This window comes from Vipera ursinii, assembly GCF_947247035.1.
Source record: "Vipera ursinii genome assembly, chromosome: 2".
Taxonomy (NCBI): domain Eukaryota; kingdom Metazoa; phylum Chordata; class Lepidosauria; order Squamata; family Viperidae; genus Vipera; species Vipera ursinii.
This window is the reverse complement of record NC_139513.1, coordinates 198131878-198154523: the sequence shown is the minus strand read 5'-3', so window position 1 is coordinate 198154523 and position 22646 is coordinate 198131878. Positions and strand designations below refer to the sequence as shown.

The 22646-nt window shown below is 37.5% G+C and overlaps 1 protein-coding gene across 5 annotated transcripts in view; it reads right to left on the bottom strand.

Annotated features, from left to right (window-relative positions):
* Positions 1 to 22646, bottom strand: part of RNF38 (ring finger protein 38) — a 110421-nt gene that overhangs the window by 7846 nt on the left and 79929 nt on the right. For 3 of the 5 annotated variants that reach the window (XR_014491330.1, XR_014491331.1, XR_014491332.1), the window contains 10 exons: positions 19758 to 19951; positions 17797 to 18007; positions 14991 to 15158; positions 13945 to 14115; positions 12185 to 12349; positions 9288 to 9394; positions 7860 to 7944; positions 7120 to 7241; positions 4812 to 4911; positions 81 to 193 (listed from right to left, as the gene is read on the bottom strand). Coding sequence is in view for 2 of the 5 variants with exons in the window: in XM_083353737.1 (XP_083209863.1) it covers positions 131 to 193; positions 4812 to 4911; positions 7120 to 7241; positions 7860 to 7944; positions 9288 to 9394; positions 12185 to 12349; positions 13945 to 14115; positions 14991 to 15158; positions 17797 to 18007; positions 19758 to 19951 (1386 nt within the window). In the remaining 3 variants the exon portion in view is untranslated. The remainder of the gene's footprint in view (positions 1 to 80; positions 194 to 4811; positions 4912 to 7119; positions 7242 to 7859; positions 7945 to 9287; positions 9395 to 12184; positions 12350 to 13944; positions 14116 to 14990; positions 15159 to 17796; positions 18008 to 19757; positions 19952 to 22646) is intronic. The other 2 variants (XM_083353737.1, XM_083353738.1) reach the window with 1 other exon arrangement.

Here is a 22646-nt window from a genome sequence, read left to right as displayed (position 1 = left end):
ATTCATATATATGTGTATATATATATATATATACACATATACATACATACATACATATATATATATATATACACACATACACGCACATGTGACTAGGAACACCCAAAGTAGAATTGTGCTCTTAGACTGGTCATTCTGAATCACGATGCACTTCTGAAGCATCAGCTCTGCAGATAGGGCAGGTACGATTTGCCTAAAATACAAAAAATAGGTTTTACTGAAGGAAGGCTTCACTGACTACAAAATAGAAAACACCCTTCTGGAGAGAAAAAAAAATGCTCATTGTAATAAATGACATATTATCTTCAACTGATGTAGAAATTCATTTGGAGGAATGAACTTAATAAGGAAAGAGAAAGATTTTGAAGGTAGAAATGGGAGTTTTTGATTTTTCAGCTCTCTTACTCATGTTTATGCCTTATGCTGGTATCTACATAAGATTTTTTGACTTCCGGTCCTGCGCGCAGTGCAGCAGTTGAGGGGTTCGGGACTCTGTGCCCTCCAGCTGAGTTTCTTCCTGTCTGGGGACCCTAAATGGGCCAGAAGCCGCACTGGAGAGGCGACAATGAAGGAAGGAAGTCCCAGGGACCATGAAGAGATGGCAGTTGACCCAATTGGTCCAGGAGAAGCCTTCCAGAATCCAACAGGAGAAAGGCTAGCCTAACTTTAGAGTAGCCCAGTGATGGTGAACCTTTCAGAGACCGAGTGCCCAAACTGCAACCCAAAACCCACTTATGTATCATTGGGTGCCGGGTGGGCATGGCCCTTTGGGTGGGTGTGCCCAGTGGGTGGGCGTGGCTGCAGTGGTAGCTGCAGACTGGGTGGGACTAAAATGTTCAATCAATTCCAACTTTGTGAGAACTTTTTTTTCCCACGAGAAGCTGATTAGTTGAACCTTGTTTTGGGCAGTACATGGTGGCAGAGGCCTAAAGCGAAAAGGTTTTATAAAACCCAGCTGAAGGCCTAGGACTGGGGTGATGGCATGCATGCCCACAGAGAGGGCTCTGCGTGCCACCTGTGGCACTCATGCCATAGGTTCGCCACCACGGGTCTAGCCCAAGCTGTGATCAACCTAAGTCAAAAGCACTATTTTAAGCAGATCGTAAACAGTGTGCTTGAATCTGGGTAAGAACATCGATTTTCTCTATCCTACCTATCAACTTTCCTGAAGGGGAAAAATTCCCAAGAAGCAAAAAAAAAAACCTCCAAAGGGGTGTGTGTTGCCCCACCCTTTTGCTAACGGACGGGCTAATTTAACCTTCTATGGAAGACTAAAACCTGAAAAATGACCAAGTGCTAACACCTACTGGTGGATGAGGATTATGACAGCTATGACTTGGCAAAATCTGGGAAAAAACTAATCTCTACCTGTGACCTTCAAAGCTTTAACAATAGAGAACAGCTGGGACAAAAAAAAAATATTTGGGCTGCAGATAAAGTGAGACTTACAAACTCTAGGGAACAAAGAAAAAGAATTTTTTTTAACTCTCTGGGTTATAAGTATTTATGTAACTCAGACTTCTAAGCTAAAAATCTGGATTCTTGGCCATCATGGAAAATCAGAGTGTTATAGGAAGTACTTATCAACAAAAAATAAATACTTTTCAAGAGGAGACATATGACATGTTGCAACTAATTCAAATAACAATGATTTCGAATTACAAAGAAATTCAAAATAACTTTGAAAACATAAATCAACTCATCTCCTATTCAATTTCATACCAACCCCCCCCCCCCCGGAAAATATAACAGAGAAGGAACAGATAAAACAGATAAGTGAACATAAAGTTGAGGATAGACACTTAAAGATGGAATTGTACAAAACAAAGAAGTATGATTTAAGCCAAATGGAAACAAATTTACAAGAAATACTGGATTTGGAAAAGACAACTTATATTTCAACACTACAAAATAAACTTGAGGATAAGAAAAAAGACTGGATAAAACAGACTACAGAGATACCGGTGAAAACACTACAACTGGAGAGATAAAAAATGCCAAGAAGCAGAGAGAAAAAGAAGAGAAAAGATTCCCAATAAAAATGAGTGGGCAAATGCCTTTAAGATATTGTACTTGACTTACTTTTTACATTTACAGTAACATCTATAAGAATATGGAAAGACTTTCTGACTCAGCAGAACATATTGATTAAGAAAGACGTTGGGCAAAAGGCTAAAGTGAAAATTAAGAAAATAGATGATGGGGCCTATCAAAGAGAATATTTTAAAAAGAAACACTTATTTGAGAATGGTTAAAGAAACAGAAAAATTTAGGCTGTGAATTTGACTTTAAGAGGGAGGAGCCCCTTAAGTACCTTAGTGCCTTCTTTTTCTTTCTCCTTTTTACTTTCTTTTTGGTTATAATAAAAGAATGGCCAATATAAAGGGAATGTTTTAAATGAATGAATTTTTTTTGAAATAAATATGTGTTAGCTTATAGGAAATAGGGATTTTAAGTACTATACTATCTTTTTATTTTATTCTTTTTCTTATTCTCATTGAAAATCCTAACTGGTAAAAATGTTTAGAGCATTGTGGGAAAAACAAATATAAACAAGAACTGTAAACAGGATATATGACGTGAAAACCTGAATGACTACATAGAAAAGGAATACTATATTGATGTGATTATTATTTGTAGAAATATTAAAACATTTTTATACTTGTCATTTATTAAAACCATAGGAACTGTAATAACGTAAGGTTGGTAAAAGGGAATACTATGGGGAAAAGAGGAAATCATGTAAAGTTATCATGTGGACTATATATAGAATTTAATTGTTAAGTGAATGTTTGTTAAATGTAAACCCAGACAACACAGTTTACCAAATATTAAGGTGATTATGTTAAAAAAATTAATAAAACATATTTTTTTAAAAAAAGATTTTAGCCTAAAATTAGAAAGCATCATTTTCAGCAAATGTGTTAACAAGACTCAGTGGCTGGTTACTTGTCCTTTCTCAGTATAATAACAGATATGAAAGAACTACACCAAATCTCAAGGATCATACTTAAAATTGTAAGTCAATACATACTTTTGTTCTAAATGTTTTTAGTTGAAACTTCCTAAAGATAAATTGCAAAAATAACTTTCTGTAGCAGACATGTCAAACTCATGATGTCACGTGACGTTGTGCAACATATCGGAGCCTTTTCCCCATTTCTGGCAATGGGGTGGGCGCGGCTTCTGGATGAAGCATCCGGCCCGCGGGCTGGCAGTTTGACACCCCTGTTCTATAGTGTCAGAAGGGGAAGACAATCACTGAGGCTTTCAGGGATATTATGCACTTGCATGTATGTGTAGATCACAAAAGATACATGGATACTATGCAAGAAGAAAGCCTGATACTGTCTTGTTGAGCACTGAGAACCTGAGCTTGTGCAATTTATTTTGTATAACCTCCCTAAAATCATAAAATAAAACAAAAAGCATCAGAAAACAAAGCAAAAAGTATTCAAAAACAGACAGCCTTAGTGAAAATTGAACAATATGCATGGCACAAATGCAAATCCTGAGTAATCAGGTTTCTATAATATTCCCTCTAATATTTCAACATTTATAAACAAATCGTATAAAACACAATACAAAAAGGCTTCAAAATTTGAAGAGTGCAAGCAGTCTTGGGCAGCCCTAGGGTTGCACAACGCCTCTGCTATGCAAGCTTGCATGTCAGTTTTTTTCTGGGTTCAATTCAAGGTGTTGGTTATCATCTTTACAGCCCTTCACGGCATGGACCAAGCTATCTGAGGAATTGTCTCACCCCAACTGTACTGTCCTGACCCATCCAGTCAGGCAGGGAGGGTATATTGAGGATCCCATTGGTTAAAGAATTTCAGCTGGTGGATTCCAGTGGAAGTTTTCTCTGCTGTTGTTGATGCCCTTTAGAACATTTTACCCCCAGAGGTGAGATGTTCCCTCCTTCAGGAACAGTGTTAGGACTTGGCTCTGCCAACTGGCATTGGGGTCAAAATATGCAACTCTGGGAAAGGTTGGTGTCATGAAGGGGGGGGGGTTCTCTCTACCTTAACTTGTTAACTTTTAATACTATAATCCTGCCTTTTAAATTTGTTTCTAACTTTGTTTTTATTAATGTTTTTATACTATGTTTTTTTTTAATTGTAAGCTGCCCAGAATTACTTAGGTGAGGTGGGGGATGCACAATGAATGAATGCTTAAATACATGATATATAAATAATGTAACAATGGTAAGTTCTGTGTATAGTAGACTGAAGGTAATCTGTTTTCTCTTTTAAAAAATAAGATAAAACTGTTGAATACATATATAACTGCAATGTACTTTAGTGATGATACCAACTTAGATGATACTGTAAATCTCTGCCCTTGCATAATTTCAATAGTATGAATGGTGACACATAATTCTATTTAAGAATTCCTCCAAATTTTTTTCATACACATGCCTTTTTACAGGCCATTGAAATTAAAACTTAATAAACCTGTCTATGCAAAACATTAGGTTTTTGTATTCTGATTGTTTGGAATTTACCACTGTAATGATACAATAAAACCTAAGACATTATCTGAAATGTCTAATTTCCTCTTTTGCAGAATGGCTTTTACATCTATTTCTGGTGACACCAGCTAAACTTAAAACATACATTTTTAAAAATATTTTTAATGACATTTTTAAAACATTGTTTTGGGAAAGATTACAACATTTTCTAGCCTTCAACAAGAAGACCCATACTGCTCCAAGCATCAAGTACACTTCTGAACTTGCCAGACTATTGCAAAGTTACTGCGTACAATATTGACATGATTAAAACAACTTTCTTTCTAAAAATAACATTTACCTTAAGCCATTTGTCGACACACTTGGCATGGAACTCATGGTTACATGGTAAAACTCTAAGCAGTTGCCTTGACTCAAAGTCACACATGCACACTACACACCTAAAAAAGAACATTGCAAGATAGCTTACTCAACAAAAGTAACAATTATATTTAACAAGTTTTGACTTCAAATGCTAAAGTTGCTTTCTATGCAGTTTAAAATATGAAGCCATACTTTTCAGTGCATGTTTATGAATCAGTGCCAGATTTTGTTTTAAATTTAGACTCCCAAAAATACAGTTCAATATCAATTATGAGCAAAGAATACCACCTATTAGGAATGGTTAATTAATCAGGCCTGCATGGAATGGGAAAAATGTTCTATTTCAAACTTAGAATAAACCACTGCATTCTGGAATATGGATCAAACTCCATTCCACAGAACCCAAACCTGGAATCCTTTTGTTGTTTCAGGGTTTGGATGAAGCAAAATCTAAACAGGCAAGAAACTCTCCCATTTCCATCAGTGACTCCCAGAGTGGCAACTTCCTAATGGCCCACCTACCCTTGATCTTCCCAGCTCCTTCCTTCTCTCCCCATCACTTGTGATATTCCAGTATGGCATACAGTATCCCCATGACATGCCAGCCCTCAATCTCCTTGGCTTTTTCCCTGCTCCCTTCTTCTGTGAAACAACTGTGCCTGTATCAAAACAGTCCCTTTGTGTACCTTGCCTGAAACAAAGCAACCAGCATATTGTAGTGTGGGCACAGGCACCCAAATCCAGCAGTTCTGCATACAGAACAGTTCGTGCATGAAACAACTTGTGCAAGAAATGTTTTACACATTTCTAGTTCTTATTATACTGCTGGGACTGTAAAGCATTTCACATACATTACCTCAGCAATCCTCAAGTAGGTGAAAATAGAACTGAAGTAAGCAGTGGGTTGACTCTTATTTATTTGGTATAGATTCTCAGTGCTTGAAATGAGCGGCATAGAAAGTAATGTTAGGTCTTAACATTTTGAATTTGTTGACAAAAAAGCAGTTGCGTGATTCACCATTTTTAAATTCAGAGTTTGGGAGAATTTAAAAAATATGTATTACTGTCATATTAATTTGCTGATTAACCATACTAAATTCTTATCAACTTCATCTTGATGTAAGATCACTTGGGTATTTCAAAAAAAATAACAGTGCTGTATAAAAGTGTTGTTTATTCATATAATTACATTTATAATTATATCTTTTACTTTTACTCTTGCATTTGAAAGTAGTAGTACACTGCTTTCATTGTTTTAGGGTACTGAAGGATAGATAGCAAGATATGAACACCTTGGCTTACTATACTCACTGTTCTAAAATGAACTGTTTCATCAGAGTAATGCTTATCAAAAGTTTGCTACTTTTTCACTTTGGGGAAAAAAACAAATCAAATCAGATTTTAGGCTTCACGTCGAGCTGATTTAATTCTAAAAATTCTCCTGTTTAGGAGATTAGAAGTGTCTGATCTAAATTCATGCAAAATTTGAAGTTGAATTCTCAGTTCAAAGTTCATTCCTTCTGTAGCAATACTTTTTCTACTTTTCTTATTTAGAATTTTTGTATCACAATGATGAATGAAACAGAGGTTTTTTTTTCTTAAATCTTCTCCCATTCAACTTCTAATTCTCATTATAGAGATTCAGTGAGGAGTATATGTTTATTTTTTTCAAAATGCAGATTTATCTTTATCATTTTGGAGGAACAAAAATAAGGCAGAGGTTTTTTTTTAAAAAACAAACAAACAATAAGGCCAATTATAAAAGAGCAGAGGTAAAAATTCAAGAAGGGATTATTTTGCTGTTATCGTTTTACGTGATACATTTTACCTTGAAAATCTATACCCCAGATTACATTGCAAACTAATTTGATAATTTCCATATTTCAAAGTAAGATACATTATTACAGGAAGGGAAGGTTGATTGAATTTCTGAAGATACAGAAATGCTACTTCTCATCTTACAGGAATGCCTTTTTCTTCACCTAATTTTCTCCTGTTCCAGTACAATTCCAATATAGTAGATGGGAGCAAGAGAGAAAAGGTGCCCCTTCTGAAATTTACAATATTGTGAGCAGACAGCCAGAATTAAAATATTAATGCCTTATGCTTAAGATTTCAATTCAACAGTTAGAAAGGATCTTAACTGAAAAAGCCTCAAAACCAAAGGTCAACCTATATACAAGCTGGGAAATAATTTTAAGCTTACAGGTGCTTCTGTGCAAGACTCCAACAGCAAAATAACATGCCTTCATACTAAAAGTTCAATGAAAGTATGAAAAACTTACAAAGTCTGTTCTGACTGATGGTTATTTGGGTTGAACCTGTAAGACGGAAGTTGTTCTATATCTGCTTTTGTTAATCCTCTTGGTTTAGCTTCACCCAGTCTCTCTGCCAAGTTCAGCAGTGCCTGTGAGAGAAATAATTCTTTAGTTCAACTCTTGTCTTTTCATATCACTGCTAGTTTGTAATGAAGAAACCAGAATATACAATCCATATGCTGTGCAAAACCAAAATTATCTGAAGGACATACTATATGTAGATACATACATACAAGGTAAACAATTATTACTTGGCTGTTAAATTCAAAACGAACAGATCTTAGAAATCCGTTTGTGTAACTATATTCTCACTCTTTAGCTAGCTTTATGGAATTAATACATTTTTCTATTCCAAACAAAGAAGTTCACAAGTTTATGGTTTTCATCCAAGGATACATTTTTTTAAAAAAAAATCTCCTCTAAAAACAGTGGCATGAAAGGGGATGGTGCTTCAAAGGTATAACGAGAATTGCTAACGTGCTCTATGAGATTCTTCCACACAATTTTTGGACTTTTCCTCCCACACAGTCCAATCACTCAGACTTCTTTGCCAGTGTTAAGGAGAGCTGGCTGATAATAAGGAAAAAAAATTAATATTGTGTAAACTGCCTTCCAGCAACTAATGTAAACACCTTGAGTTTTTTTTAAAAAAATAATAATTAAATCCTCACGAATATACTTCACGTGCTTATTTATTGCTAACTAACCTCATAGTTTTCTACTTCACCATCTTCTACATCCAGCTCAAAACTGAAGGCAGGCCCAACGGCAGGTGGCACAGGAAGCATTGATCTATGAAAGAGGGATAGCCTTATTACTGTTCCAGAAATAAAATACTTTTCCACCTGTTCCTAGAAATTATTGTTATATTGTTAAAATTACAGTAAAAAAACATAGTGCACAAAAATAAAGGATTAAAAGCTTTGAATAAAAGCTTATTCCATTGGAAAAATTATTACCCACTACAACCTTGGTGGAGCAGTGGGATGATGCCTCCTTAAGTAACACCAGCTGCCTGCAATTAGTGCAGGTTCGAGTCCCACCAGGCTCAAGGTTGACTCAGCCTTCCATCCTTCCGAGGTAGGTAAAATGAGGACCCAGATTGTTCGGGGCAATAAGCTGACTTTGTAATAATGCTGCTTGGGGTGTGTGTGAAAGCCCTAATAAGCAGGCATATACATAGAATGAAGGCTACTGCTAAGCTTGTAAGCCGCCCTGAGTCTTCGGAGAAGGGCGGGATAAAAATGGAATTAAAATAAAAAAATAAATAAAAAATAAACCATTTCGATAGCAGTGGGCGTGGACAACTCCTACTTCAATTAATACAAACTAGGGAGTGGAAGGAAAGTATTGTTTTAAAGCCAAAAGCTGCTCTGAAACATATACAGATAGTCCTCAACCTACGATCACAACGAGCCCAAAATCTCTGTTGGTAAGCGAGACACTTTTTAAGTGAGTTTTGCCCCACTTCACAACTTTTCCTGCCAAGAAAGTGGATTATTTCAGCTGTTAATTCAGTAACAGGGTTGTGAAGTGAATGTAGCTTTCCCATGGACTTTGCTTTTCAGGTGGTTTGCAAAAGGGGAATCACATGACCCTGGAACAATGCAAGCGCCATAAATATGACTCAGTTGCCAAGCACCTGAATTATGATCATGTGACCATGGGGGATGCTGCAACGGTTGCAAGTGTGAAAAACTGTCATAAAGTTGCTTTTTTCAGTGCTGTTGTAACTTTGAACAGTCACTACATGAACTGTTGTAAGTTGAAGACCACCTGTAATATTGCCACATAATCAAGTAGCAGATTGTGTATTTCACATAAAGGGTTCCTATATCAAATTAGTTTGGTTTACTTGTCAGCCTTTTTTTTTGTATTTACCAATCTCCTCTCTTCCTCTGGCGTGCCCAGAATACTTGGAAGAGCAGCAGCATTTTTTTTCTTACTTTTTAATTGGGTATGTGCATGAGGATGCGGGATGGACTGGTCATGACCACCATTCATTTAATGCCTTTGTAGTTTCAAGCAATGGCTTAACAAATGGTTGTAGTTAAAGACTACCTGTGCCTGACCTTTTAGCAAAAAGGCATTATCCACCTTAAATTCATACCAAAAAAAAAATATGTCACGCTTACAGCACATATGGCAATAGGCTGGGATGGTAAGGAGGAGGTGGAATTGGTTGCTGAGATCGGTATCGACTGCGCCCTGTGAGTCTTCGAGGCATAAAGGGTGGATAAGGCTAAAAGAAATAAAAGAAAAGTATTTTAAAAGTAAGTAAGGTAAGTTATCAAATGGAACCAATCATATACGGCACTAAAATGGTGTTAATAATGTCCGAGACTTTTTTTTAATCACAATTTTTTTTTCTTATAACTCCACAATTTGGCTCCTTAACTTTATGAAAAAAGGAATTATTTCATTTAACTGAATAATGTATCCTAAATCTATGGAACACAAGGCCTAGTTTAATCAACTTAGGACACATTAGTTTATGTTCCATGTGCAATAACTGCACAACTATGGATGCCCTAAAAGATGACTATCATGCAGTCAGAAGTTATGATGGCTCTGATGGATGACCTCTGGTGAGATCCATATAGGAAGAGCCCATCAGGTGGCTTGTTTGATTGTCACCAGGGGGCTTATTCCTTTTTGTATTGGAATTTTATCCTGAGAGTGAATTGGCCGGCCATATAAATTTACATACATAAGTGTATCCCTCTTGGTCTTTCTGACCTCTAATAAAAATTCAATACGGTAGCATTGACCATATCTGTCTTTCAGGGTTCTTCATAAGCAGGAGGGACCAATTGGTGGAGTCTACTTATTTAAGATGTACATACACTGTAAGAGGGTATCTCACATTTCAGGATGAGTTGTTATTATTAACATCTTCATGATATCCAGTTGTACATCACTTTAGCCTGGGTCAGAAATGTTGCAAAAGCCTAGACACAGAGCTTGTAAGCTAGGAAGGTGCAGATGGTATGAAATAGGCTGAACTAATCAATTTATTGCTAGATTCAGAGATGCAACCTAGAGCCAGGGATGAATTCACCCAGCTCAGTTCTACATGGAGCAACTCAGTCTATTTTCATCATGACTAAACTATACCAATGTATTCAAATGGGATCTCTGACCATTGCTAGGGAACTGCAATTGATACAAAATACAGTAGTCTGCATGACAGGGGCAAAAGCATCCATAATTATATATCATCTAAGCCAGACATGTCAAACTTGTGATGTCACGCGATGTATGGGAGCTTTTTCTCCATTGCCGGCAGTGGGGTAGGCACGGTTTCCTGATGACGCGTCCGGCCTGCGGGCCAGCAGTTTGACACTCCTGGTCTAGGTACTACATTGGCTACCAATGGGTTTCTAAAGCACCTGGTTTAACCATGGGATTTGATTCCCAGATTATCTTCAGAGCCATCTCTTTTGCTTACAAATGCCGCATCCTGCGTATTCAGCCCAACTGGGGTTGCTTCCTGCATCCAGTTTTTGTGAGATAAGAGAGCCCAGAGGCATTATTTCTCCTTGATGTCTATACTTTACAGAATACAATAGTTTTTCAACTATTCCACAAAGTTAGATCCATACAATCTTGGGTAGTTTTTTCTAAATTCTATGGTTATGTCATGAAAAACAATGTTGCTGCTAGTTTATGTCAGGTATGTGTTTGTTTGTTATTTTGTTCCCTCGTGCATCTTCTGCAGGGATCATCACTGATTTAGAATATGTAAGTATGGTAAGTAAATATTTCACACAATACAGTTTTCAAGAGTTTGTACCCGTCCAATTCAATCTAGCAGATTGGGCATGCGCAGATCCCACCAGCCAAAGAATGATGGCTGGCAGGGACTAGAAGACAGGTCTTTTCATGAGCTATGGTGACGCAGGGGTTAGAATGCTAGCCAACCTAGCATCTTAGTAACTCTGCTTGCTGCCAGAAGTTCAATTCCTTTGATCCTGACCGACTCAATGTTGATTCAGCCTTCCATCCTTCCAAGGTCGGTAAAATGAGGCCCTAATTTTTTTTTTGGGGGGGGGGCAATATGCTGTGTAAACCGCTTAGAGAGGGCTCTAAAGCGCTGTTGTGATTCAGGGTCAGCCTGTGGGTTCGGCAGTTGGGTCGGACGACTCAGAGGAGGAGGGGGGTGTTGAAGACCTTGCTGAGGGGGTTGAAGATCTTGCTGATGAGAGCCCACAGCCAGGCCCCTCCCACTTGGTCACCACGGAGACCCAGCTGTGTGAGCCTGACAGCGTGGATGAAGATGACCCACAGCTGGCCCTGTTCAAGGACGCCCGACGCAGGAGGCAGTCAATTAGGAGTAAACAAAGGAAGGCAATGGGGCTCCTCGGAAGGAGGCAGAGAGAAGCCACACCCTGAACTCTATATAAGGGGAATGTGTGGGAGGGCTGGTTTGCTGAAGGCAACCGCTTGGATAGTTCCTGTTTCTTAAAGCTCCTGTTTCTTGGTTTGTCTTGTTTCGTTTGTTTTTGTTACAATAAATTTGGCAGGCGTAATTCCAGCCTCTTGCCTTCTTGTAAAAGGGGTTGTCCCTGCCTTTTCTGCAGGGCCGGTAGCAGGCTGGTACAGAACAAGCGCTAAGAAGCAGTATAGTGCTATTGCTAGCCCAAGCTCTGTGGAATATCCTCCCCCTGAAGATTAGAATGGCCCAAACCTTTCACAAAGCTCTAAACACCTGGCTGCGTTCCCAAGCCTGGCCTGCCAAATGTGCTAAGGACTCCATTTCCTGGCTTTATTTTTAACTGGCCAAGTATCTCGGCTGTTGTGTGTATGTGTTTTGGATTTTTTTTAAATATAGTTTTTGTGTTAATATAGTTTTATTGTTTTAATTGTAGTACTTTTTTTCCCCCACTGTGAGCATACCCAGAGTCATTGACTTGAGATGGGCAGCTGTTAGAAACTGAATAAATACGCTCAGCAATTGTGGATTAAAAAGCTAAAACAATTTGTCAAATAGGTAAGAACTCGTGTCAGTATTTTCGAAAACGTCACTTACTACTCCAAATGACATCTCTTGATGTAAAGGGTCATGCGCTAGGAACTGAAGGGGAGCTGAGGGAGGCAATGTTGGTGGATGGGCTGAAGGTGGATAGGTGGTAAAACCTCCTACGGGAAGGTGATCTCCAAGTAACTCTACTTCATTTTCTATCCTTTGGAGAGGCTAAGGCAAAAGAAAATAGAAACATCGTATTATATTTAACATTTTAAATATATGGGTAGTTGGCTAATTGAACAAATGGACAGTGCACATTTATACTGTTTTCAGAGCAGAGCTGAAGACACAGAATGTACTGCTTCAAATTAATCTTACTAATTTAAAGGATTCATTCTGATGCTAACCACTATTAAATGTTAAATTAATTTGCGGTCTGTTTTATCACGGTTGCTTCCTTATTACACAGTATATATGGCACAACTTATTTCTAATATTGTACAACAACAAGACTTTCAACTTCCTTTTTCCAAACTTGGCCAAAGACTGTTGCAGAACATTGATAAGCCTGGGTAGTTCTCTTGGAGAAGGCTAAGCAAAACATTTTTTAGTGGAGACTTTTGGCTCTTGAGAATACTGCTGGAGGAAACAGAACAGCATTACTTCATAGCAACTCTAAACATTCTCCACCAGTATCTGCTGAAGCCAGAAGAAACTGCTGTGTGGCTGCTGTGCTGAGGAGGAGCTATGAAACAGGACGAAGTAAAACAACAAAGTTGTGAAGACTTTCCTGGACTGCACTGTTTTGCAAGATGGCTCCAAAGAGTGTTTAATCAAACCTTCAACAAAGCAAAGCACCTTAAAAAGGTGTTTCTAGAAAAGAACAAGGGGAATGTTTTGCAGGTTGAACCTTTAAACTGATGGGCATAAAACCACATTTTTGTGGTTTTGAGGTTCTGTGGGACATGGAAGATTAAGTACTTTTGGCTTGTATGCATAGCTCCATTCTTCTCTGAGTATTTTCATATCAAGAAATAGCTAAGCTAACAATAAATTTCAAGTTTAATCTCAGAATTTTCTAGGATGAGGTGCCAGGAGCCTGATTCTTTTTTCAGGAAAACTTATGTTACATGAACTACCACTGTAGTCTAAGTTAGAAAATCACAATTATTTTCTAGGCAGCAGCATGGAAAATTAAAATAAAGATGACCAGGTGATTACATATCATACTGCCAAATTAACAGCCTTCTTGGCATAAGCCAACCTAGCATCTTAGTAACAATGGGCTTCATTTGCTAGCCATTGTTACCTCAATTTTGGGTCCCTGCCTCTGAGGAGCCTTTTGAATCTTGGTCTGAACATTTCTGAAAACCACTAGATGTTGTTTCACTATTACAGTGAAACTAAAAATATATATTTAACCTTTAAAAAAAATCCCTGTGTGAATAACGAGATGTAAAGAGATTTTACTGAAGCAGAGCTATATTCTTAAATTTGAAACTACACCTAAATTCAAAACTGAACCCCCAGTGGTAATTCATACAGAATAGCAGCTTTGATTTATTCTTTCCACATTCAGATAGGAAACCCAGTGCCACAATACAAACTTAAAAATCCTTTTTTAACACTGTTCCTCTATCAATCTTGGAATCAAAATGATGAAAGCTAGATTGGTTTTTGCATATCACAGTTCCTAAGCAAGAATTTACTCATGGAATTTCTCAATTTAATAGTGAAGCAATCTTTGGCAACCAGTCATCGAAACATGATAGAGTATTCCAAAATTCATTAATAGATATTTTTTTTAAAAAAGGAACACCTACCGATCGTGATTGCTGTGTTTGAAAAGGAACAAACTGGCCTGGAGGTGGCAAATGTGGAGCATGGTGTGGGGAGAGGTGTGGAGGATGTAAGAGAAATGGATCACTAGAAATGAGGGGTGGGAACGCTGCATATGGAACCGGCAAATGTTGAACAGAACAAGCTTGAAGCATCTGCAGAAGATAAAACATATACAAAAGTATGTAACGTACAGTGTTTGGATGCTTATGTTTATACATGAATAAGATAAAATAAAGATTTATTTATTTACAAAACAAATACTTTTGCAACAGTAGATTATCTCCCTTTTATTAATGAAAGCAACATTAATTATGCAAATTAAGAAGAAATAACTTATTGCCATGGCAAAATTAATCTTTTCTAGGGAATTAAATAAACTCAAATAATTTAGAAAATAAACAATAATTACAAATTATGCAAACTCCAAGAGTTTGGCAACAAAAGGAGAATTTATTACAATGCTATTATTTGAACCTCAAATCAAGTTTAAGCAATGTTAAATCATTTCTGTAGGAATTGAAGGTACTAGTGTAAGAGTCGAATAGAATAATAGAATAGAATAGAATAGAATAGAATAGAATAGAATAGAATAGAATAGAATAGAATAGAATAGAATAGAATAGAATTCTTTATTGGCCAAATGTGGTCAGACATACGAGGAATTTGTCTCTGGTGCATAAGCAGTGTACACATAAACAGCAAGTAATATGTCATAGGTCACAAATCATAGTTCCAATCATTAATCATAAGTGACAAACAACAATTGTTAAATCGTAAGAAACCAATGGGAGAAGATAGTGGAAAAGATGAGAAAAGATGAGAAATGGGACAGTGTTGTGGGAATTAAGTGTTCAGCAAAGTGATGACATTTTTAACATGCAAGCTAAATATCACTAAAAATAAATGCCAGCTATTTATATTTATAGATAGCCATATTATTCAGGTATAAATACATTCCTTTAAAGCTGTCTGCTCTTCCAATTATTTCCAGTATCTATTTCAAAATTAAAATTAAACTACTACTTACTGGAGGAGGCACACTGCAGACAGGGAGGTGCTGCCCACTGAAAACCACAGAACACCCTGGGACCTGCTGCGTATTGCAGGCTGGTATGTGCTGACCTGTGCAAAGTGGGATCCCATGTGGTGCTACTGTGGTCACTGTGTATGAAACAGGGACTGTGCCCTGGTGAATCTAAGAACAATGAGAATCAGTATCAATATACAAGGACTAAAATAACAGGAAACTCTGAAGTCATTGGGATTATGGTTTTCCACAATAATCATTTGAGAATCACCTGCCAGCTATTATCAACTTAGTTGAATCAGTATCAATATACAAGGACTAAAATAACAGGAAACTCTGAAGTCATTAGGATTATGGTTTTCCACAAGAATCATTTGAGAATCACCTGCCAGCTATTATCAACTTAGTTATCTATTTGACAGCAGTCAAGTATTTCAGAAAATATCTTTTTATAATAAAGAACAAAATCTATCTCTTTTTAATTGTCTCAAGGCAACCAACAGTCACATCTAAAACGTGGATTCTTTTACTCCCCGGCATTGCAAGAATCACTTTTACCTTACATCCAGAGATAGAAAACATGCATTAACACAAGGGACACACACCCAGTGTCCTCACTTGTAACCCTTTTTATACTTCCTGTCCTACTTAAACTGCATGGTTAATCCACTGATCATACGTGGAGCTGAACCTTGAACAGAAATATCAGGTTCAGATTAAATAAACCAATAGCCTTGTATCTGTCTAGTCTCTAGTGCAGGGATCAGCAACCTGAAACAGTGAAAGAGCCTCTCGGAACCGGTTCCCTCACAAAAGGAAAAACTGAGAGCCGCAAAAAATGTGTGCACATGCGCGTACATGCGCACATGCGCAGAACAGGGTTTGACTGAAGAGTGGAGCCAAGGCGAGATATGCACCTACCCTGCATATTTGAATTGATTGGTTGAACTTTTTTAGTTCCACTTTTTTCTTTTTTTGGACTGCACATGTCAGAGGACTGGGAGCCGCAGGAGACGGCTGAAAGAGCCACATGAGGCTCCGGAGCCGCGGGTTGCAGACCTGTGCTCTAGTGGAATACACTTCAGCAACACAGGAGCCTCTATAATTTGCTGTGGAAATACAGCCTTTATAATATTACAGAATGGTTTAAGCTTAAGAGAGGATTGCTGTTAACCACCCCAATTTTACAATTCTGGGCAGTATACAATAAAGTAAGACTCAACCAAGATAATACAAGTAGTAAAACAAAGTTCAATTACATGTACACACATACACCCCAACCAAGCAAACCAAAAGCTGATTAGAAAAGACAGGTTTTCACATCTTTCAGGGCACAAGATGGAAAAGTGCCTTCAAAACCTAATGGATAACATATTCCTCATCTAAAACCCATAAACCTTACAAGGGGAAGAGATTCTGAGGAGATTGACCTAAATGGGTGAATGCAGATAAGTGGGTAAGGTGTTTGCTGATTTATGACTGTAACTGAGACCCAGAATTACAGCTGTTAAGTCATGCTGTTTGTTAAAGTGGATAATTAGGTAACTGTGTCTGATTTCAGAATCTTTTTTTGCACCAGTTGTTAAGCGAATGTGGTGGTCATAAGGCAAAATCAGTCCTTTGCAGCCAACTTTTGCCAAGCAATGTCAATGGTGGAAGGTGGATTCACTTAACAATTATAGTTAATTTACTTAATAACCGTGCCAAAAAAGGTTGTAAAATCAGACACGACTCCTTTAACATGCTAACTTCCTCAGCAGCAGAAATTCTGGTCCCAATTATGGCCGTAAGTTGAGGACTATTACTACGTGCAAAAGGATAGAAAAAATTTGGTAACAGAAAAGAACAGAAAGACATTATTCTGCCTTTGTTTGAATTATTTGAAATAGTTGAAGTGCACAAGTGTAGATTACTCACACCCCAACATTAGGAACATTCTGCCAATTGTCATTATTTCTTGTAAAATTGTGGCTCAGGAATCCTTGCTGATTCACTGCCAGATCAAAGATCAAAGTAGTAGACCCTAATCCACCTTCTGGGTAACTCATATCCAACACACTTTCAGTCCAGATCTAAATATCATGTTGTATTGTGTATACAAACTAAAAATAGTTACTGCTGCATGTGAACATCAACATGCCTTCTGGCAGCCCAGTCCCATCTACATGAAATCTGCAATACTCAACATTGTACTCGACTGCAGCCTCTAAGGTATAAGCAGAATTCCTTTGAGAAGACCTTTGTGATTGTAGAGATACTACTACTGGTATGTCATTCTTCAAACATAACCCATCAAGTTGTATGATAACTGTATGTTAGACTATCACAAAGGTAACACTGAGCACTTTCTACCACCTTTTCTACCATCTGAATAGTTAAAGGGAGTATTTAAATATAATTTAACCACATTTAATATGCCTGGTGGATTAATTTCTCCTTCCTTTGGGAAGATTTGGTATTTCCAGAACACCTGCCACATCCACCACTAATACCTGCACACTGTAGCGTGCCACAGTATAAATTATGGACATTCATTTGAAATCAAGAAACAGGCCATTGTATTCCTAGAGAAATAAGGCAAAGTTTTGTCCTTCCAATCAGAGTTCAATTAAGTGTGACTACCTTATTAAATCAGGTGGCTTTAATGCAGACACAAAGTTATTCAGCACAGACACCGGCGCAAACAAGAGTGATTCACACGGAATGACGGTTGTCCCAATATACCCAGGTAATTGGAAATATTAACAATAAAAGAAGTTATCAGTCAGAAGAAATTTGGAGAATATTTTTCTATCTTTACTCATACCTGTTCATGGATGTCAACCATGACTGCATTCTGCTGTGGCGGATGAGCAGCTGGGTGCAACATACGGGGAGACACATTTGGTGGGTGAAAGGCTCGTGGTTCTTCTATTGCTTGTTGCTGTCCATAAGGAAGATGGTAGTTTTCATCTTGACTAATGGAATTATGTCGAGACAGTCGATCTCTCCTTGCTCTCTGGCGTCTAACAGGAGGGCTATAAATAATCAAATGGGACAGGTTTTATACTTTGAACAGCTATGGTAATTTCTATTTTTAAACTAACTACATACTGTGGATGCATGCTTTTATTCCTGTATTCCTACATTTCTCTCATCGTGAAAAATCTGAATGTATTTATATTTTCTTCTGGGGCAAATATAATATAACATAATCAGAATAATCAGATCAAAATTGCCAGATGGTCTTTTTCTTTCTCAGATAACCTAGTAGCAAGAGTGAAGGGCAAGCTGAACTTAACAGATGGGTCAGAGGCCAGACAACTGGTTCTCTGATGAATACTGCCAGTTGGCAAGCATTTGAGTACCGAGCAATGCCGTCATTGCCTTTACACTCTACAATACAAATACATGATAGAGATTCTTACAAAATCTCTGCCTTCTACTGAGTTGAAGAGAAAAAAAAATATGGAAAGAGGAATACAAGCGTATTACTAATCTGAAAATATTCAAACTTCTGAATTAATTTCTACAACAATGAGGCCTGCAACGAACAGACTATGGGGACTTTTCTGAGAAAACCTTAGAAAAGACATACAAAATCAAGGAAAGCTGATATGATGGAGGCAAAAAGTTAAGAATGAGACTGAAATTATCTGAGTGAATATTAATAAATAATTTAAATGAATCTAGCAAATCATGATGTTGCATATTAAAAGAATGGCACAGTTCAATTATATAGTTCTACATTCAATTCCTTTCTCATTCGTACGTTATTTTGGGGGAAAAACACCTTTAATTTTCAGCCCAAATGTCCTCATTGGATTGTGATAAGAAAACATTATATATTGTATCTTGTGTTCCCTGGAAGAAGCATGTAATAAAAACATAAAGAAAATATGTGGAGGTAACAAAATACCTTTTTCTTGATAATTGGTATTCCCAATAACAATACTAACTTTCTAGCAAAAGTTGCAAAGATATGCTTTTTCAGAAATAAAATGATCTGAGCCATACATACTGTTACTGATTCCTTCCAATAATCATAAAGAAAGAATAAATTAAGAATAAACTGATATATTATATCTGACTTCAGAGGGTTATGCTATATTTTACAATAATTTTAAAACAAAAGTCATGGCTGATTGACCTTAGCCTACCCACATGTTCTCAGCTAAACTTCCCTCACAGTTGTGATGAAAGAATAGAGGAGAGACAAGAAGGTTAACACTTGGATGTCAATTCTGGTAATTTTGAGTGAAAATGTACTAGAACAACAATATTTAAGCTAACAACTACATATTTTGGACAATCAAATATTACGATTTACTAATGTAAGAAGCATCTCTTCAATAAACATGTACAGAAGCTAATTAAGACTGTAGAACAGGGATCCCTAACCCTTGAGCCATTTGGAACCGGAATGTGGAAGTGGCGGGCACACATGCACCTTGCCACTTGCGCGAACAATGAGTCGGCACGTGTGTGCGCACTCCATTTACACACATGGCAGGCGCACGTGCCCGCCACTTGCAAAGACCTGCCCCCTATCCCCCCCGCCAGTCCACAAAGCTGGAAAGGTTAGGGAACTCTGCTATAGGATACAATTCATTTCTCTGTGATATAAAATTCCATATATCTGGCATAGGCCTCACGAGTTCTGCAAAATTAAGACTCCATGGATTTAAACTCTGGAGTGATTATTGTGTCCAAACCTAATACTCATAAATTTGATGCTTCAAAAACTACTTTCTAAATCAATATAATTGTCCTCAAAAAAAAGCTGACCTCCTTCTGTTGCGCGCAGGTGTGTTGCATCGTTCCCCTGAGAAGTGATGTTGGCTTGGTCGAGCTGAAGGAGGCTGCCTATTTGATGTCATCTCCCATGGTCGCATTGGTGGTGATGGGGCTGGTGATGATGCTGCGTAGTCAAAGACTGAATGAGAAAGACGCTGTCTCTTGGGACTTGGACTATCTTCGCTCTAGGAAACAGTAAAATGAATGCATTCACAACTGGTGGGTATCTCAGAATTAATAAGTAAGGCATTACTTCAGGAAATTGATTCTGATAAAAAAAAATCACAAATTTTTTTAGCTGCATATTATTATTCAAATAATGTAATAATAGTAGTGTAACTTTACAGATTAATTAATTGACCATATCAAAGCAATGGACATCAGCCACAATAACATACATTAAGATGAAATAAGGTAAGACATAGTAAAATAAGATAAAATAAACTAAGGTAAAATAAAATATAGTAAAGTATGATAAAGAAAAATTGAGTGAGATAAAACAGTATAAGATAAAAATGAAGTGCAGAGACGTAAGATAAGATGAACATTGTAATACAAAACACATTTATGTTAATCCACCATCTTTACATGCAACCCCAATATATTCTATAAAATGTATTCTAAGTTGGAAAACCTTTACCATAACTTAACAGTTTTAGTGACTACTTATGTTTGATCACAGAAAGAATAATGATACATCCCCAATAATTTTTTTTTCTCATGCAGGGATTACTTGTTTTCTAATTGTGCAAAAAAAATAAATGGTTACAAGGGCAACAATTTTAGAAAGATCTGCTGTGGTAGAATAAAGCTTAATCTTTGTTCTCTAAGATAGCAGCACAGCCACTGCTTATTTTTAAAAAAACAAAAAAAAATGTGTACATAAACATTAATTTCATGTCAATATGCTCCAGGAATGTAAATTATGAAAGAAACTGCAGCCAGATGGAGTTCCAGTTCAACATATGCCCTCACTACTTATACAGTTTGTTATGTTAGACAGGCTTTGGCCTTGTATGGTAACTCCAATGTATCAGATATTTCCTTGCTAATAACAGTACAAATGAACTTTCAGATAAGTACTAAAGTGACAAAGTGTTCTGGAACAGATATGGATAGTCTCTTAGTATCCCCCCCTTAAGCCAAATGCATATGAATCCAAGGGAGCACTTTCTTTAAAGACCACCAACAGATATGGTGTGTGCACACCTGCTTTGAACCACTTGATTTCCTTAGTCCTTACCTGACCTAGGTGGTGCCTGTTTTACTGAAAATTGCAATCCCAGTACATCTCTTACAATGTGTCATAACTATTATATGGACTGGAAAAGTACCCCTTGAAAAAATGGAAGACACTGGAGACCAGCAGAGAATGAGTATACTATGACATTATAAAACTGAAAGAAATACAAAGGAAAGGGTGAGGGTGAACGTGAGCAAAAAAAAAAAAATGAACCTAGAGCGTCTCAGAAAAAGCATTGCAGAAAAATGCACAATGATTCTGCAATTTATATCTTGCTTTTCAACTCTTCAAAGTACAAATATCCAACCAATACTGCACATACTGCCCTGGTTATCTCTCACTGGTATCTAAAATTCAGCAGCTCCCTAAACGCTAATGAACTTGGTCAAGATAATATTTTGTTAACAAAGACACTGCCAATGTTTCAAGTCAATTAATTTGCTCAAAAGCTTAATACATACAAAAACAAGTGATACCATCAGGAAATACATGCAACAAAAACACATTATCGCTTCCCTTTTTCTCGTCTTAAACATTAACTGGCTTATTTTTTCTTTTGAAAATAAAACATGTGGTCAATACAATTAGAAAACATGACATGTTTGTGCTATTCTAAAATGTAATGGCAATAATTTTAAACACCTGTAAGTCTGCATAGTTGGAACTGTGCTCAAGTGTATTAATCAATTCAAATACATGCAACTCAGGCATAACAGGTTTGGTAAATTAGCTACCTAAACAATGACAAAGACTGAACAGAGATTGCTAATTGTCAGTGTTCAATGTTTTAGTCCCAAGCACTTACAGAAAAGAATATATGTAGCTCGGGGTTGAACTGTGGTGTCCTTGGTGCTCTTTGAGCTTGGGTGTTTATTTGCCAACTCTTCACTCCTCGACTAGGTAACTTATTAGTGAATGTGGGGTGTTTTCCTTGTTTATATGGGAGCAAGCCCTACACTCTTGAGTCTTTTTGTTTCCTATTTTTAATGTTCCTTTTGAATGTGTATTTTTTTTCATTTTAATTCCATTTATATCCCGCCCTTCTCCGAAGACTCAGGGCGGCTTACAAGCTTAGCAGTAGCCTTCATTCTATGTATATGCCTGCTTGTTAGGGCTTTCACACACACACCCCAAGCGGCATTATTACAAAGTCAGCTTAATTGCCCCCAACAATTTGGGTCCTCATTTTACCTACCTCGGAAGGATGGAAGGCTGAGTCAACCTTGAGCCTGGTGGGATGCGAACCTGCACTAATTGCAGGCAGCTGGTGTTACTTAAGGAGGCATTAGCCCACTGCTCCACCAAGGCTCTTAACATGCCTATTAACATGCCTATATACCTATTGAGAAGGGACGCGGTGGCTCAGTGGGTTAGGACGCTGAACTTGTCGATCGGAAGGTCGGCAGTTTAGCGGGTCGAATCCCGAGTGCCGCGTAGCAGAGTGAGCGCCTGTTACTCGTCCCAGCTTCTGCCAACCTAGCAGTTCAAAAGCACGTAAAAATGCAAGTAGAAAAATAGGGACCACTACGGTGGGAAGGTAACAGCGTTCCGTGTGCCTTTGGCATCTAGTCATGCCGGCCACATGACCACGGAGATGTCCTCGGACAAGCGCTGGCTCTTCGGCTTTGAAACGGAGA